The sequence below is a fragment of the Hyperoodon ampullatus genome (assembly GCF_949752795.1).
Source record: "Hyperoodon ampullatus genome assembly, chromosome: 2".
NCBI classification, from domain to species: Eukaryota; Metazoa; Chordata; class Mammalia; order Artiodactyla; family Ziphiidae; genus Hyperoodon; species Hyperoodon ampullatus.
In genome coordinates, this window is record NC_136915.1 from 113,429,914 (window position 1) to 113,448,692 (window position 18,779).

Here is an 18,779-nt window from a genome sequence, read left to right on the forward strand (position 1 = left end):
AGTGGAGCACCAGGGTTAAGTTGTTCCACATACCACTCATGGCCTCACCCAATCTCCCCACCAGTTCCTGTATACCTTTCCCACCAATGAACTCTTAGATGTCTCAAACCCAAATGGTTCCCATTCAACTGTGTTCGAAGGGATAGATACAGAAGACAAGACACCAAGCTCCGTCATCCCAACTCTCACCCTTGGGATTATTTATAGTCTGGAAAAGGACAGATGAACCATGATTAAAACCAAGTGAGGATTTTTAAGGAAGCTTTAACAGAAATATTAAGAAAAACATCTGAATTCAACTCCAGAGAAAAGTGCTACCAAGGGAAAAAAAAGTCTTAACTGATGTTCTGAAACTGGCCGTAAGAGAGGGTGGGAGAATGATCCTCTATGCATGAACTCTAAGAGCTCTGAGCACAACCAGAGCTTCAGCTGATCCAGTCCGGGCTGCTGAGCCAGATTGACCTGAGGGCTGCCCGGCAAGCACACTGCAGTCTGTCTGGCTCCATCAACAGTGAGAGTTCTTCAGCTCCATCACAGAGTACTCTCCAGTGTGTTATAGTTGTCCTTAAAGCTCTTCAATTCGAGGAAGTGCTTGGCACGTTTACTCTTCTGACTGGAGGGGAGGTATGTCACCTGGATGGTTGTTGGGGAGACTTCAGGAGACTGGGTTAGGTCTTTGGCTGCTGACTGATGTTGTCGCTGAGAGCTCCCACTTCGGGCTTTGACCCTGAAGAATACAAAGAGGGCAGGTCATGGACAGAATGAGGACTAATGGAAGAAAACAATTCAACGCTTATCCATCCTATAAATGCAGCTGTAGCCACAAATGGTCTCTGTCCTACCTTATGAACTAGTTACTAAAATCTCATCTGGTAGCCTAGAAATAGCGGAGAAACCAATTTTCCCACTGAGTCCCTGCCTCTGTCTCAACCTCTTCTTCATTTCACTGTGCTTAAAGAAAACTTTTAATTCTGCTGATCCACCTAATGTGTGCATGCCATTAATATACTCCCAGTCCCTTGAAACAACTGAATAACAAAAAATAATACTGAAGTTAACTACTGAGCACTTATTACGACATTAAACCTGGTGCTTTACGAACATGTAATTTACTAACATCCCACTATTCCTATAGGGTGGTATCATCCCCTTTTGCAGGTTAGGAAACTGAGGGTCCATCCAGTAAGTTGCCTGAGGTCACAAAGCTAGTCAGTGACAGAGAGCTGGGATTCAAACCTAAGTTTGTCAGATTTCAGAGCCTTTACTCTTCAATATACTCACTGAAACTTTCTAGAAACTAGAGATCAAAGAGACTAAAATTTTTTTTAAATTGTGGTAAAATACACGTAAAATTTACCATCTTAACCATTTTTAAATGTTTACAGTTCAGCAGTGCTAAGTACATTCACATTGTTGTACAACCAACCTCCAGAATTCTTTTCATCTTGTAAAACAAACTCTCTGCCTATTAAACAACTCCCTATTCCCCCTTTCCTCCAGCCCTTGGCAACCACCACTCTACTTTCTGTCTCTATGGATATGATTACTCCAGACACCTCACATAAGTGGAATCATACACTATTTGTCTTTCAAAGAAACTGAATTTTGAACAGGCCTCCTGCCTGACTTTTAGACCAAATGCTCCTTTCCATCCTTTCCACATGTTCATTTTCATTAGTTTTCTAAGTAGTTTTTACTAGGACCTTTTGTCTTTAGAACAAGGTAGCTTATTTTTAAGAACAGAGAGAAGACAGGACAGACATACCCCTTACCTTTTGAGAAAGAGCCATAATCAACACAGCAGAAAACAGATGTATTCTTTTCATGGTTGGTAACTAACTTTTTATTCTAGACTGGCTTTCCCTCTTTACTCTTTCAGTTACACGTATGCATAAACAACATAATGAAGGTTTGTTAGTACGTATTTAAAATGTTCCCAGCGAGGGACTTCCCTGGTGGTGCAGTGATTGAGAATCTGCCTGCCAATGCAGAGGACACGAGTTCGATCCCTGGTCTGAGAAGATCCCTCATGTAGAGGAGCAACTAAGCCAGTGCGCCAAAACTACTGAACTTGCACTCCAGAGCCTGCGAGCCATAAACTGAAGCCCACATGCTCTAGGGCCCGTGCTCCACAATAAGAGAAGACACTGCAATGAGAAGCCCGTGCACCGCAACGAAGACCCAACACAGCCAAAAAAGATAATAAATAAAATACATAACATAAAAAAAAGAGGAATTTTGTGATGTGGTCATAACATAAATGGAAAAAAAAAAAAAAGTTCCCAGAGAAGAATCATGATGTCTCTTCTATAACACAAGCCCTCGGCAGCTGATTCTTTAGTGATACCTTTTGTTTCAGATAGGGTTACTAATACTTTAACTGGTAATAAAAATGGTTGGCATTTAATTCTTTTATTGAACCAAGGCACAAAAGGATGACACTGGGGCCCTGAAGAGAAGGCATCTTTGTGTGCTGAAAAACTTTATTTTATTCCCTTTATTGGTGTAATAGGTTATACCAATTCTGACATTTTACTGAGTTGGACAAAAAACAAAAACAAGAGAAAAAGAGATGCACAATAGTAGGAGAAACTTCTCTTATTAGCTTGTAGAGCAGCATCTGCTTTCCAATGTGAGCAAGAAGCAGCTCTAACAGTCTAGGACCTGACAACTCTTATGTTATCATATTTTGTTCACAGTGCTTTTGAAGGTCATCTCACTGTGGGAACAGTCCAGCACTACCTGTATTCTCTAACCAGCTCCCTTTGACATGTTCCCCTCCAAACTCACACTGTGGCCAGTTCACTCAGGGCCTCCTGATAGCGCAGGTACTCACTCTGGCCAAAGACCTGAAGAAAGAGGAAGGAAGGAATGAGGATCTCTCAGTCTGGGGCATCCCTTTAGTTCCCTGAAGGAAAAAGTGGCCATCTGGCTTACCCCTGTCCCATAGCGGGCTGTCTCATAGCCATCCAGCAGGGTATCAATGAGGGCCTTGCGCACACCCTTGAAAGGAGTACTAGTGTTTCGAAGATCTAGCAGATAGGAGCGGAAATTCTTGCCCATTAAGGAACGGGGATGCCGGCCTTCAGCATGAAATGGGATCTCTATGGAGATAATAGAACAATGATACCCCCTTTCCCATTTGTTTAGTCTTTCTAATTAATTTCCCAAACTTACAAACAGGTCCAATGAGTGAGTTGGGGGAAATTCTAAGAGAATTCAGAAGACCAGAGATACAGAGCTGTGTCTGAGTGGTCATATGGTGGTAGCAATACAACTGTTAAACTATACCAATGACACACAATAGTGTCATTTTCCTATTTACCTTCCTATTTACCCATAATTTAAGATATAAACTATGTTTTGGTAGAGATAGAGCATTTTTGACAATGGTCATATGAAAAAAAATTCAAGAGCATTTCTGACAATGGTCATATAGAAAAAAATTCAAGAACCATCTAAGTAGGCTTGGTGAAAAAGCAGATGCTGCCTGTCTTTTGTGGGAAAACAAGCAAATTACCACCATCTAGTTCATGAAACTAAAGGTCTAGAAAGAACAAAACAAATCCAGACTCTTTGGAGAAAAATAACTTACATACATCATTTCCTTAGGTAAAATAGTAACCCAGTACTCTCAAAACTAGGAAATTCCTACCAGCCGCAGATGTGCAGAAAGGACAAATTCTAACACATAAAGAGGGTTCCTCCCTCTCTTCCCCAGGTGAGTTTTCAGGATCCGGAACGGCTGTTGAGCAGCCCTTACCAGAGGCACGGATGGCATCCAGAGCTTTCATCCTGTATAGATAGTTGTAGCAATCTGTTAAGAAAGAGACTGGTCTCAGGCATAACCCTCAAAAGATTCTCCAAACTCCAGCAAGCTTAAAGTGCCTCCCACATCTGACATATACCCAGTAACAAGGACCCACAGCAGCTGAGACTGCCAGCGGCTATGTTTATAACTCTGAGAGCAAAGGAATTCTGAGTTTGTGAGACCCCTCACTGAAGTATCCTCCAAGAGCATGCTGCATACTTTGATTTCCCTGGGTTTCCAGCTGTAGCAGTCTTGCGTCATCATCTGCAAGGAGCTGAGGTTCATATTTGATATCCTGAACCCTGGATAGTCGGATATCAATCTCCTCTTTTAAGTCCTGTTCATGTGGAGAAAAGAATACACAGTCACTTAGCCTGTACTTTGCTTCCCATCAGTGTGGAAATGGGGCAGAGCAGGTGAACAACTAAGACAACAGAAGCAGAGAAAATGCTCATTTGGCTAATGAAATTGCCAGATAAGACTCAAGAATTTAATAAAGAATGGGGTTGGGTTCACTAAGAACCTCTCCAAACTGCCCATCTCTAAGCTAGATCTTTTAACCTGCCAGAATTCCTTCAAGCTCTACACTATTAACATTATTTCTGATTTTCAACTGAAATTTTAGGGGGCGCTGAGTGGCATGCGGGATCTTAGTTCCCCCACCAGAGATCAAACCCGCACCCCCTGCAGTGGAAGCACAGTCTCAACCACTGGACTACCAGGGAAGTTCCCTTGACAGGATTTAGAAGAATCTTGGTTAGGTGTCATAAAGAATTTCCTGAGCTGGGAAAAAATGGACATCAACTGGAGGTCATAATCTACTCTAAAAACCTGTAAGAAGATCTGTATGTGGTTTAGAAGTTTGGGAACTATCCCTACCTGGTGGACCACAGGATTTCTAGAGGCTTTCTTCTAGAGCACATTTAATTTTTTAAGTAGGTAATTCAAAAAGATACGAAAGGGGTCACCCCCACTTACCCAGAAGCAAACACTGTTAACAGTTTCATATTCATCTGTCTTAAGAGGGTTGCCAGAGTCCCAGCAAGTATTTTCTTGTGACATTTAGGAACTTCTATTGTGAAATATGTCATTCGTAGAATACATTTGACATATATATATATATATATATATACACCTTAATTACAAAATTCATTAAGATGCACACCTGTATGCACTATCCAATTTATGAACTGGAATATGACCAATGACTTGGAAGCCTTGTGTGTCCACCCGATTGAATGCAACCTCCAACCTTAACTTCTCAAGTTTTATTTTTCTTTGCTGTTTTATCACGTCACCCTGAGGAAGATGTTTAGCTTTGCCTGGTTTTGAACTTTATACAAATGGAAAAAATATATATATATATATATTTTTTTTTTGGAAAAATACTTTTTGACTTGCTCTGCAACCTATCTTTTAAAGTTTTAAATAAACTTTACTAAGGTTTAATTAACATGCAATAAAATACATCCATTTTAAGTGTGTAGTTTGACGAATTTTGACAAATGAATACATCCATTCAACCACTATCCCAATCAAGATACAGAACACAGGACTTCCCCAGTGGTGCAGTGGTTAAGAATCCACCTGCCAATGCAGGGAACATGGGTTCGAGCCCTGGTCTGGGAAGATCCCACATGCCGCGGAGCAACTAAGCCCGTGCACCACAACTACTGAGCCTGTGCTTTAGAGCCCGCGAACCACAACTACTGAGTCCACATGCCACAGCTACTGAAGCCCACGTGCCTAGAGCCCGTGCTCTGCAACAAGAGAAGCCACTGCAATGAGAAGCCCGCGCACCGCAACGAAGACCCAATGCAGCCAAAAAAAAAAAAAAAGATACAGAACACTTTCATCACCCCAATATGTTCTTCATCCCCCTTTGCAGGCAACCTCCCGCTTCATGCCCCAGGGAACACTGATGTGCTTTCTATCAATATAGTTCCTCCTGTTCTAGAATTCCATACAAATGGAATGGAATCATACAGTACATATTCTTTTGTGAATGGCTTTCTGGCATTTTTTCACCTGGCATGTTTTTGAGATTCATTCATGTTTGTGATTTACTTTTTCCATTCAAAAGTATTTTGGAGGGCTTCCCTGGTGGCGCAGTGGTTCAGAGTCCGCCTGCCAATGCAGGGGACATGGGTTTGTGCCCCGGTCCGGGAGGATCCCACATGCTGCGGAGCGGCTGGGCCCGTGAGCCATGGCCGCTGAGCCTGCGTGTCCGGAGCCTGTGCTCCGCAACGGGAGAGGCCACAACAGAGAGAGGCCCGCCTACCGCAAAAAAAAAAAAAAAAAAGTATTTTGGAGATTCACTCGTGTTCATATACTTATCTTCGGTTTATTTTCATTCCTTATAGTATTCCAGAATACTATTACGTTATTATATATCCATTCTCAAATGGACATTTAGAGTAACAGCTTTAAAAAAAATTATTAGAAACAATGCTGTATTCTTATACATGTTTTCTGGTACACATGAACAAAAATTAATTTCTCTATGGTAGGAGTGGAATTGCTGGGCTATGGATTAGGTACATTTGCAACCTTACTAGACAATACCCCAATATTTCCCAAAGCACTTTTACTAGTCTGTACTTCCACCAGCAATGGATGAGAATTTAGCCAGAACTTTTTAGAGCAAAAGGAATCTTGATCTCATCTAGTCTGAGGTTGGGGGGTCCTAAATAGTCAAAGGTTTGATTGGCTCATGACATACTGGAAACTAACCCTATATCCTTCTTATGGGAGGCAGCTGGCATTTGGAGAACTGGGAGAATGTGGAAGCACTGTTGAGGTTTCAGGCCACAACATCTTCTTTGAGGCTTTCCATGAAATATATCAGCAAAGAACAATGAGAGGAGGGTTACAGTACTAGTTAATGAAAGGACATTGCTCTAGGAGTTGACAGAATTGTGTCCTAGCTCTAGCCCTCCCACTAACCTGCTTTTCACTCAACAATGAATTATTACTATGTGTAGGCCCTGGCTCTACAGCAGTGAACATAACTGGCATGGTGTATACATTCTTACAGCTTAGGGAAGAGAGAGGCATTAAACAAATAAACATAAAAGAATATTTGTAGTAAAATGCTATCTGAAAACAAAGAAGACCTACTTTATAATGGGTCATAAGCATTCCCCTTTGTAGGAAATAGTATTTGAGGTAAGTTCTAAAGATCAAATGAGCTAGCCAAGTGAAAACCAGAGGTAGATCATTCTAGGCCACAGTGACAGCACACATAAAGATAAGAAATTCAACCAGTGTAGCTGGATCCCAGTGATCAGGGGAGAGCCATACAAAAGGAGGCTGGTAAGGACAGCAGGCAACCTTTACCCAGAAGTGTAAGGCAGAAGAAGCAGGATGGGGGTGGCAGTTGGGGGTATTAAGAGTTCTGTGGGGCATTAGGACATGTTAGGTTTGAGATGCCTATCAGACATCTAATTGGAAATGTTAGGTAGGCAATTGGATACACAAGGATGGAACTCAGGAAGGAGGAATGGGATAGAAATAAAATTTCAACAGTAGATATTTAAAGCCAAGGTAAGGAAAGCAATTACCTAAGGAGAAAGTACAGAGACTGCTTGGTTATTCACTTCCTGTATGTCCTCCAGTAAGCTGCTTCCTTTTCTTAGATTTTAGTTGGTAACATGAATGATAGGACTAGATGATTTATGGGGCCCTTATAAATCTAAAGTTTTGCAATGGCAACCCTTCTCACTGATCTGGGGCTAATTCTAACCACTCTAACCCCATCCTAAATCAAAAAAAGAAAAACCCAAAACAGAAAACACTGGGTAGCTTAAATTGAACTGGGAAACATCATACCATAAAGAGTTGGGAATTTTCATCCAAGTCCTCCTTCATTCTGCAGATGCAGAAACTGAAGTCCCTGGATAAGCTACTTGCTGTGCCACGGCAGTGAGCAGGTAAGCCAAGACCCAAGATGACCTTTATTGCTCAATATACTAATATACAATACACTAATATACACATGGGTAACTGGACAAGGAAATACGGGAATTAAGTCATTTCTAAAGGCAAAGGAAATCTCATTCTGGGCCCTAATGGATCTGGAGAACCAGGCCTATCTCATGCCTTAAGGACCTACCTTGGGGGCATTGTGTCCCACAGGGACATGAGGTCCCCTTCGAGATTTCATTGCAAAGCGCATGATTTGCCTCTTCACAAAAATAAACAGCAGTACAAACACCTGTCCAAAAGATATGAGAAGTAAATAACCTTGAATTAAAAAGTTAGACCAAAAAAAGGCATGCCTTCATTTCAAATCCCTCAATTCGGCCTCTCACGAATACTTCGGGGTATAAGTTGGGACAAAGCAAGGCCGTCAGCGATGGCGTGGACACAGATAAGCCTGTAGCGTAGAGGCTTGGGGGTCTTTATCCTAGGGTTTGGGGGAGGGTTCTCGGCTAGGGGCGGGGCGGTCGGTGACTTATGCTCCCAGGTACTCCTGGGATAGGAGTCAAAGCCCAGAAAAAGCGCAGGTGAGTGGGTGGAGAATGAGGGCCGGGAACTGCTCAAGAGGAGGGTCTCTACTGGGTCAGAGGCGACAACAGGAAATGGGGTGGGGGAATCTCCTCACCAGACTCCCGTAGGCCATCACCAGCACGACATTCACGCCGGACAGCCAGTTACTGCCGGACGCCATGGCCTCCCCACCCCGCGCAGAACCGCTCCGGTTTACCCCGCTGCCCTGCCTCGTCAGCCCGGGCTGCGCCGAGGCAACGGCGCCTGGGTTCCCTGAAGCGCCCCGGCCATTTCCTTACGGGGAAAGACCAAGGCTGACCGGGCCTGAAAACATGGCGGACGGGGTGGGGGGGGAGGCTAGGAAAGAAGAACGACGCCTTCCCGCTTCCCCCCAGCACGTGACTCAGGCACGCAATGACAACCGGGACCGACGAGTGCGAAGACGCGGAACTACGCCAGTAAGAGGAAACGGAGGCTATCCGCGCGTCACGTGGTGGAGGCGGGGCCGCCGCGGAGGAGGCGGGGCGGACGCGCGGAGCCGGAATGAGGTGTCTCGTGGCGGGGCGGCACGCGCACGCTTGCGTGCGTGTCCTTTTTTGCGTCACGTGCTGGGGGACGCAGGAAGGCAAGTGGGAGGGGGAAGGCGCGAGAGCGAGCGCAAGAGGGAAAAGGAGGGAGGGGGGTGGGGAGGAGGGAACCTTATATCACGTGACAGGGGCGGCGCGGCCCGGGGTGTCAGTGTGGAGGAGACTGAGGTAAAGTTGGGAGCGCAGCGGCGTTGGCGGCGGCGGCGGTGGCGGCGGCAGCGCGGCGGCAGCGCGGCGGGGCCGGGTATTGTCCGCGGCCCCTTTAAATCCACGATCCCCCTTTTACCCTCCCTCCTTTCTCCCCTACCCCCGCCGTATCCCCCTCCGTCGGTAGGCCTCCCCGCACCGTGTGTTCCCCACTGTACACCCCCCTCCTAGTCCTGCGAGCCCTGCCCCCCCCCCCGAGTCGGCCGCTGGAGGTTTTGTTTACGGTTGGGTTCGCGGCCTAGTGGGCCGCGCCAGCGCCGGGGCCTCGATTTGGGAGCGTGGCCGGGGCGGGGCTTGGGGCAGCCGGAGGGGGGGGCCATGCGGCTAGAGCCTGAGAGGGGGGAGAGCGAGAAAGAGCGCGAGCGACCGAGGCCTGGGCCCCGCCTGAGGTAGGGCCCTCTTTCTACCCTGCCGGTGCCTGTCGAGAAGATGAGAGGGCCTCCTCCTTTTCCAACCCTCTGCGGGCCTCCTCTGATCCGGATCCGGCCTGGTTTGGGGGTGGCGGGGTGGGGGGGGGGGAGGGAGGGAGATGGGGTGGAGCTGCCCCAAACTCCCCCATGTGGCCCTCAGTTTGGAGTGCGGAGGATTAATTTGTTCCGGGTGGGAGGTAAGGAGGCGATTGGCCCCGGGAGCTCCCGATGTGGCGCTGAGCGGGGTGAGCCTCCCATCCTCCACGCGTGGGCTTGCGTCCCCTCTCCGTTTCCAGCCTCTTTGTCAGCTCCTCTTATTACCTTTCCTTCTTGCTCACCGCTCCAGCTCTTGGAATATATTTTTTTGCTGCTGTCTTTAGCTTCCTGTCTTCCATACTGTAGTTTTGGGTACCCCAAACAATTAATGATGTTATTTGGGAAGCTGGGCCTGAAGGCCCCCATAGGGTATATTGCGCCTAAGGGACGTCATTAGAGCAGTGGGGTATGTGTTCAGTCTTCTTATAATGGGACAGGAATTCCAAATTTCTTCGACCCTTCACCTTGTGGACAGTCCTTAAATTGCTTTGCAAACTGATGTCACAAACAGGAGGCCGCTCCTTTTCCACCGTTCTTGAAATGTAGCCATCTCTGGTGTAGGATGTTGTGGAAAGAAAAACACCACAGTAACAGGCCTTTTTTTTGTTGTTATTGTTAGCCCTTTTGCCTTTGATTGTCCCTGATTATTAGATGGAGAAATCCTTTTTGTCTTCTCCCCAACCACTTCCACCACCCATATTCTGCTTTTGGGGATGGATGTCTGATGTGACTTGCTGGGATGTGATGAGGGTCAGTGACAACCTGAAATACAGGAGAAGTAAAACGTTTTGGCTGTGTATGGGTTGTTAAAATTGCTTTGAGATCCTACAACCATTGTCCTTAAAGATTAGACTATCCCAGTGATTATTTACGTTGTGAATGGGAAGTCGGGAAGTGTTGCTGGCATGTAAACTAATGATGAAAGGCCTTAAAATGTACTGTTTGGATTTTGATTTTTAAAGCCCCTTGTTGCCAAATGTGTCCTAACTGGGAAGTACTCTTTTTTTAAATTAGATTCAAGTTGATGGGGAAGGGGATGCAGGGATCATTTCCACAGAGCATCTAGGGGAATTAGTTGCTCTGTTAGAAGTAGCAAGCCTTACCCACCCCCCTTCCAGCTTCATAGTTTCTGAATTGTTTCTCAAATTAGATTGTAAGCTCCCTGAGGGCAGCAACCAAGTCATATTGCTTTTGTATTTTCTAAAGTATTGGACACATAGTAGATACTCAATAAATACTTGTTATTTATTTTTTTCTGTAAAATTTCTCTGGCTATTTTTTTAAGTAGCTGGTTTTCAGAAAACAGTCAAGGGCACTCCTGTGTTGAAACCTGTATTTGTTCCTGCACTATTCCCTTGGTCTCCAATACTTGTCACCTACTTCCCTTAAATATTTTTATGTTTTAAGAAAGAGTACTTAACAAGATTCCTCATCTCCACTGTGATAACTCTGGGTATGTGTCTCTGCTTGCTACTAAAAGGCTACTAATTCTGTGCCCTCCAGTGATCCATCCCAGATCACTTACTTTTGATCTTTTGGTCAGTGTTGTTACTACCTAGGTGGTAAAATTTTCTTAGTCACACATTTCAAAGCATTTGTAAGAGAAATGGAAGTTAATAGCAAGAGTGATTAGGAGGATTTTTTTTTCCCCTTTCCTGAGTAATTGTGTGGCTTTCAAAATGACTTTTTAATGTATTTACATTGATTGCTACTGTACATGCAGTTGTCCATACAGGTAGTCATGAAATTCATATCCACAGTGTAACTCATGCTCACAAATTGAAATCACATGATGAGTAGAAAGCAATCAATATTTGTAAGTTACAGGAGAGGCTACTCCCATGTTAGAATGTTCATCTTAGAGTCAATTATAATAAAGCCTGATATTTTTTCTTTCTTTTTTTTTTTCCTCTTTGATTTGAATCCAGGCGTACTTGGTTGAATAACACTTGTTTATTGTAAATTAAGTGTTGGAATTTGACAATAATGGCAGCCTGGGAAAATGGACTACAGTGTATCAAATAATCCTGTACTACCTATACGTATTTACAGGGCTTTTTGTGCACATTTGTGTAGGGAGAAGAGGTAATGGTTAAAAATTAGCCATGAACTTTCCTTAAAAATATTTCTTGGTGACAGGAAATGTAAAACTCAATTTTTAATGACTGCATCAAACGACAAAGACCTATGTAACATATTGACCCAACTGGGTGAAGAATTTATCCACAGGGAAGTTGGCTTTCTTTGTGACCCAAGAAACAGGTGAAATTCACTCTCCTAATATTAATCCTTGCATATTTCTTTTGAAGCCCAGCCTACCTGTCCCTCAAATCCATCAGTGTCTTCTGGGCAGCTTAAAATTACCCTATATGAAGTTTCATTAATGAAAAAAAATTCAATATAGAGCAGAAAAGTATAAACTTGTCCTCTTTGGCAGGGAGTAAAACAATGCAATGTAACCTTATTTTGAGCACTCCATCATATGATGAATGTTTTCTTTGTTTACTAAATGCAACAGTTGAGATTGCATTATAAAACAAAGTATGAATGAAGGCAACTTAAATTCAATAGAATCTTTGCTTGTTAGAAGTGTTACTAACAAAACTGATCTGGTTTTGGGAAGGCCCTGTGTGTTCCATGTCTCTGTAAAGACTCAACAAAGTCATCTTGCTGGCAGTAATGTCTCAAGTCTAAAATGACTTCCCAGAAGCACTTTCTTCCAAATAAAACTCTGGGCTAGATGCTTTTGGTTTGGGACAAATTTGGGATTCTCTATATATTAAGGTGAGTGGTGGAGGGGAATTGCAATTCTGGTTTCTTGGAACTGCGGACTTAGGAAACCAACAGAAGCAGCCACAGAAGCAACCACAAAAGCAGCGTGTTAGAATTATTATCCAAGGAACTGAGATTCTGGGCAAAGTCACTGGGGCTGATATGTGCCTTGCTGAAAGGTGTGGGAGCCCCCACATACTGAGAGATAGAAACTTGAGGGAGGAAGAAAGAGGCTAGGCTTGAGCTTGTCCTTTCCCGAATGATGGAGGACACATGCAACTTACATTTAAAAGGTTGTAAGGCAGGTAAAGCTCTTTTCAAAGGTAGGTTGAGTACAGCGTTTTAAATTGTTTTTATTTGGAGTATAGACTAATCCCCTTCCTGGAAGGCTTTTGTTTCCAGGCTTTGCTGATTATCTTTCCTTCTGTCAAAGGGACGTTGGGTATTTTCACCTATCGGAAAACTTGATTATTAACATTGTTTCGCTTACTATCAAGATAGCAAAACTTCACAAAGGCTGCCTATAGGGGACTGTAACCAAATCGTGCTCATAACTTTAAAACAAACCATCACTTAACACATGTTTTATATATTTCTTGTTTTACAAAAATGGATTAATAGTCATAGTTCTCTAAGGAATTTATCATACTGGAAATCTATCTCAAGAACAGGTGAATGTTGGTTTGTCTCTTTAAAGAAGTGAAAGTGGTGAAGGTGCTGATGAAAGAGAGGTTGAAAACATTTTGCCCACATTTAACATCTAAACTTTTTTTTTTTCTTAAATCTTTCAGTATTCTACCTTGTAAATACTGTTATTTGTATATACTGTAAATGATGACGTCGGTGGGCACTAACCGAGCCCGGGGAAACTGGGAACCACCTCAAAACCAAAATCAGACACAGCACAAGCAGCGGCCCCAGGTAAAGAACCCAAGGGATATGGATCCATGGGGTAGCCTTGCTGGTTGATACTGGTTTCCATCTAGTGCAACATCATTCTGTGCTTTGGATTATTAGTTTGGGTTCTTTATTCTTATTTTCTAATCCATGCCTCTTTTCACTTGGGGCCTGATAACTGTTAATGACATGCTGTGATGCAGTGTGCTTAATTTACTGCATTATGAGGCTTGGAAAGAATGGGTCCTGTGCTTTGTATCTCTAAGATAGCATTTTCCTTCATTCATCTGGGTTGTTTTAGCAATACGTTTCTTATTTCTTAGACCTTGCACTTTGACATCCCTCTAGCCAATCTTTGTCTTGCCACCTTCTTCCTTTCCTTTGCTCTTCTTTTCCCTAATTTGTCTTTTGTTTTCCTCTCTGGCCTCATTGAGGCCTAATCTGATTTTTCCTTTCCCATGAGGAGTTAGCATCTTTACTATGTTCCTTCAAGATTAACAGATGAGACACCCTAGAGTATTGCTCAGTTTTAAAGAGTAAATTAACCTCCTTGGCACTTGGGTGCTGAGGTTTATGAGTTCTCGCTCTTTTTTTTTTTTTTAAAGTTGGATTTAGATATGATCTTTTTTTTTTCCAATAACCAGTCTGGTATTTGTTGGCACCTAATATGAATGAATTAATTTGTATTTGGTTATGGTCAGTTAAATTGAATATGTAAGACTAGAACTTCCCTCTTATTCATTTTTCTTTCACTTCTTTTTCCAGGTGAATTTCTAGCAGAATTTTAGTACTTAATCTCAGTTGGGGCTAAAATTTCTGACATCTTATAAACATACACTGGATACTTGCAAGATATGCTGAGTGTATCCTCAGACTAAACTTTAATGATACTCTCATCCCTAAGGAATAAAAGGGTGGCATTGGTCATTGCAGAATCAGGAACAGGGTTTACACATGACTTTGCAAATAAATGAAATTGAGTTAAGGCACAGATGTTTTAAAGTGGTGCTGTGGCCCCAAAGTGAAAGTCCCTTTAACTGTGAACATAGGTGAAAAAGCTCCCTGCTTTTTTAGAGACTGTAGCTTGAAATAGTCACAGCTTCACTCTTTGTTGTCATGGTGGTAGCATTTTATTAGTTGGTCATTTGTAACAAGGAGAAGGAAATTGGGGTGGGAGATGATGAATATTGACTATATAGGTCCCTCTTATTTCTCTAAACTGTTGTCTCTTGATCATGCTTTCTTAGGCCACTGCGGAACAAATTCGACTTGCACAGATGATTTCGGACCATAATGATGCTGACTTTGAGGAAAAGGTGAAACAAGTGAGTGTATCGCTAATTTGCCATAAGCTGTGGGAAAAGACATCAAGATCAAAGCACAGTAAAATAGAATTGATGTCTACCAGGATATTTTCCACTATAGTATTAAAAGAATTATGAGTGCTTTTATTGTCTGATTGTACCCCTTTGGACAGATACCTTGTTCAAAGAGGTTTTACCTTAATTTTAATCTCTTGTTTATTGAATAACTTTGTTGGTACCATTGTACAGCAGCTTTGAATAGTTGTGGCATCTAGGAAATGTGGAAAGTCATGGTATACTGGATCCTGTATGCTTCTGCATTTGATTCTCTATTAGATGCTGTATTATTCAACTGCTTTATAAATACTTTTGCCCCATCCCTAGTCACAGGTTGTTAATATTTTGCTTTTGGAACTAGAGCACCAAAATTCTGCATTTTTTACTTTTTTAAGCCTGGTTCTTTCAAACTCACCTGTGTCTTCTCCCTTTTTTTCACCTAGTTTTCTTTTGTGGGGAGTGCAGGCTTGTTCATGATGGTTGCTGATCTTTCTCTTTCAGTTGATTGATATCACAGGCAAGAACCAGGATGAATGTGTCATTGCTTTGCATGACTGCAACGGAGATGTCAACAGAGCGATCAATGTACTGCTGGAAGGAAACCCAGATACGGTAGAGTGCTAATAAAGTGTTCTAGAAAGTGGGTCCCTCGTTGAGAGGCTAGTAAATTCCAGAAATAGCAAGTGGGGTAACTCACCTTAAAGCAGAGTATCTTATTCTCCAGATAAAGCAAGGAACTGTCTTGGAGATTATTTACTGCAGGTTGCAAATACTTAAAATTTATGTACAATAAATAGGAGAAAACAGATAAAATCAATTTCTTCTAGTTGGCCTGGAAATAAATTTTTCATTCTAGGCTAGTGACTGTTTTGAAGATTTGGTTAGTCTGAGTTAGAGGTGCTATTTAATAGCCTTAGTTACTAATCATGAAAGATTTCTGCTCACATGTTTTATTGCTATTGAACAAAGCGACAGACTACTGGATTTTGATTTCAGAACACTCCCACCAGTATCAGCTTTACATTTCACAATACCTTTTCATCATGTGAACTTACTTCTGTTGAATTAGCAGAGAAACAAACTTTAGAGCCTGTTGACCATCCCTGGAGATGATAGGGGATATTGGAGGAACTCTTGCCCTAAAATTTAGAGTTGCTTTCACCTCCTCCTTTCCTTTCCATTTAATGAGAATCCTGTGTTTTGTTATTGTCTTATTACTGTTTCAAATTGTTAAGCCCCTTAAGAACAGGGATTCTGCCTTACTAATTAATCTTTGGGATGTTCCTGCAGTGTTTAGTAGAGACCTTTATTATTTTTTTTTTAATGAGGAGTGTATCATTTGAAGTCATTTTTATTTACTTGGTCTTACTCAGGGGATCATTGGTTGAGATTGATAACCAGATTTCATCCTTAGATTAACTTACTGATGTTACAGTGTCACTTTAGCTGAATGTTGGAGGTTTGTCAGTTTCCTCGAAGCAGTGGGAAATAATAGTGAAAAACTATTTTTTAATCATTGAATTTAAATTTGTACCTTTTTCTCTTCAAAAGTGTGGTCCTAGATTAGATTTTATATTATGGGCCTTGTTTGAAAATTACTGCCTGGATAATCAGAAAGCAGTTCTGGTTCATCTTGAGTTTACTCCAGAGTAATTGCCTCTGTATTTTCGAGAGAGTGGGGTAGAGGTGGAGGTGGATCTATTTACACTTCTAAAAAGTGTGAATTTTTTGGGGACTTCCCTGGCGGTCCAGTGGTTAAGACTCCGAGCTCCCAGTGCAGCGGGCACGGGTTCAATCCCTGGTTGAGTAACTAAGGTCCTGCATGCTGCATGGCACAGCCCCCCCCCCAAAAAAAGTGATTTTTTTTTTTTTTTTTTTGTGCACAAGTCATATTTTGTTTCACCTTCTAGCATCTCCTGCCTAGTGCTACAAGTCTGACCTTTCACAGTATCAAAAAAGAAAAAAAGGTAGAGAATGTAGGTTTATGCCACAAATAAACAAGCTACTAGTGAAACCAATGGGAATCAATGTTGGATGTATTTGGTTGGATGAGATTGTATTAGAAAACTGGCAGTGCCTTGGGAAGATTATAGTAATTCTTTTTACTTACAGAACCCATCTGGTGCCAGCAGCTGATGTATAACCATAGAGAAGGAAAAGGTGACAGGTTTCTGAAACCTATCAGGCTTTGAGACAGAGTAGCAAAAACTCGAAGAACTGTGTCAGTCTGGTTTCCAGCGTTGCTGATGTAGATTTAGCTACAAGGTTACTATAATTTATGAATTGAAGCTACTGTGAGCAAAAATTGACCTACCAGCTGTAATGTGGAATCCGGGTGGGTTGAAAGAGTAGGCAACAAGGAGCTGCCGAGTGCTAGGCAGATACTTAATTTTTAGTAAACTATTTCTTGTGGACTTCTTAGAATATGTAGGTATGCTTTTAGTATAGTTTTAAATTTACTGTTTTTGAGCTTAAAAATGTTTAAATTGTGGTAAAATATACTTAACAAAATTGACCAGTTTATCCATTTTAAGTATAAAATTCATTGGCCTTAAGGACATTCACAGTGTTGGACAACCATTACCACTATTTCCAGAACTTATTCATTTCCTAATTAGAAATGTATCCAACTGTTTAGTGTATCCATTAAACAGTTAACTCTGTTTCCCGACTCCCAGGTTGGGGTAACACCTATTTTCACTACCTCGTGTAAGGTTTTGCCTGTTCTTGGTACCTCATATGAGTGGAATCAAATAATATTTGTCTTTTTGTGTCTTCGTTTAGCAAAATGTTTTCAAGGTTTATATTGTGGCTTGTGTCAGAATTTCACTCCTTTTTAAGGCTGAATAATATTCCATTGTATGTTTGTAGCACATCTCGTTTATCCACTCATCCACTGGTGGACACTTGGGATTATTTGGAAATAAGTTGTTGTAGACATCATAGTACTTTATTTCCTAAATTCTTTGGCATGTTTCCCTTAAAGGATACTCTTTCATATGACCACAATATTATTATCAACCCTGATAAAATTAATAGTAGTTTCATATTACTATTCCATATTTTCAAAGTTATTGGATATTAGATACCTGTTGCTGAGCAACAGGGCCATTGTAGTTTGGGTTAGATGGTATCTAGGATAGTAAAGATCTGATAGTCTTGGTGATTGAACTGGAACTTTTATTTGTACATATTTTCTGCAAAAATTTGTAAATCAATGTATTTGTGTGTTTAAAACTTTAAATTTATAGGGAACTCGCTGGTAGTTAGGACCCCACGCTTTCACTACTGAGAACCTGGGTTCAATCCCTGCTAAGGGGACTAAGATCCTGCAAGCCGCACAGCGAGGCCAAAAAAAACCCTTCAAATTTATAAAACTCATTTTCCTAAGGAATGAGTTTTTGCAAGACTGTTTAGCTCATTTTCCTTACTGCAAATATTCCCTCCTGCAATCTGGAATGAACTGCTTTGAGGAAGGTTGAATCGTATTGTAGCAATTCAGGATGTATAGGGGAGAACACAGTGAATAAAACCAGGAATGGAAGGCTTCCTATAGTCAGCATGTCTCAAGGCCAGGGCTGTGCTTTCCTGACTGCTATTTGGTCTTCTTTTAAATAAAGGAAATTGGTGTGTGTGAAGGGGTGTGGGTTGGGGAGTAGGTACAGTTGTTTTCCTCCTAAATTCTAGGTTGCTGAATTAGAGAATATACTCAAGAGTCAAATGCTATTCATTCATTCTGAATTCAGAGTTAACTTTTACAAACTTTCAGTTTTCTTTTCTGCTTTATTTGACATGGATAAGGCTATAAAAAACTGGGAGTCACTGAATCCAAAGGGAATTAGTTTTTTCAGCCCAGGAAACACACTTGAAAGAAAGGACCAGTAAGTAACTAGGTCCTTTGACTACCACGCCGAATGACTGAACTGGATAGAGATCTCGGTAACCCCTTTGGAAGTGATGCCTGCAATCCATTTGCTTATAAGCACCTCTTCTACAAAAAGGGCTTCAATTTTGCAGTGATAGGTGTAGAATTTGTTTTGAGGTTCTGTCTATACTCTCCACTTAAACAGAAATAAACTAATAGAAGTTATCTTAGATGTGGATGCTGAGAGGAGAGTGTTATAGTTGTCCCAGCTTTTATCTCTGG

At 42.0% G+C, this 18,779-nt stretch overlaps 2 protein-coding genes across 24 annotated transcripts in view; one reads left to right on the forward strand and one right to left on the reverse strand.

Annotated features, from left to right (window-relative positions):
* Window positions 1-169: 169 nt before the first annotated feature.
* LOC307048682 (protein C1orf43 homolog) lies at window positions 170-8,483 on the reverse strand (the record flags this gene model as incomplete). 5 transcript variants are annotated; one of them, XM_079697859.1, is made up of 7 exons in its annotated part: window positions 170-727; window positions 2,791-2,849; window positions 2,938-3,104; window positions 3,764-3,817; window positions 4,031-4,148; window positions 7,926-8,027; window positions 8,418-8,483. In XM_079697859.1, 7 exons carry the CDS (start codon window positions 8,481-8,483, stop codon window positions 532-534), a joined length of 762 nt encoding a protein of 253 aa, XP_079553985.1. In that variant the 3' UTR covers window positions 170-531. The 5 variants fall into 5 exon arrangements, with proteins under 5 accessions (XP_079553985.1, XP_079553987.1, XP_079553986.1 ...); XM_079697861.1 differs by lacking the exon at window positions 7,926-8,027; XM_079697860.1 differs by lacking the exon at window positions 3,764-3,817.
* Window positions 8,484-13,205: 4,722 nt separating this feature from the next.
* Window positions 13,206-18,779, forward strand: part of UBAP2L (ubiquitin associated protein 2 like) — a gene marked incomplete at its 5' end in the record, with an annotated part of 38,231 nt that continues 32,657 nt past the window's right edge. For all 19 annotated transcript variants that reach the window (XM_079697165.1, XM_079697168.1, XM_079697175.1 and 16 more), the window contains 3 exons: window positions 13,206-13,295; window positions 14,519-14,596; window positions 15,134-15,244. In XM_079697165.1, the coding sequence (XP_079553291.1) occupies window positions 13,206-13,295; window positions 14,519-14,596; window positions 15,134-15,244 (279 nt within the window). The remainder of the gene's footprint in view (window positions 13,296-14,518; window positions 14,597-15,133; window positions 15,245-18,779) is intronic.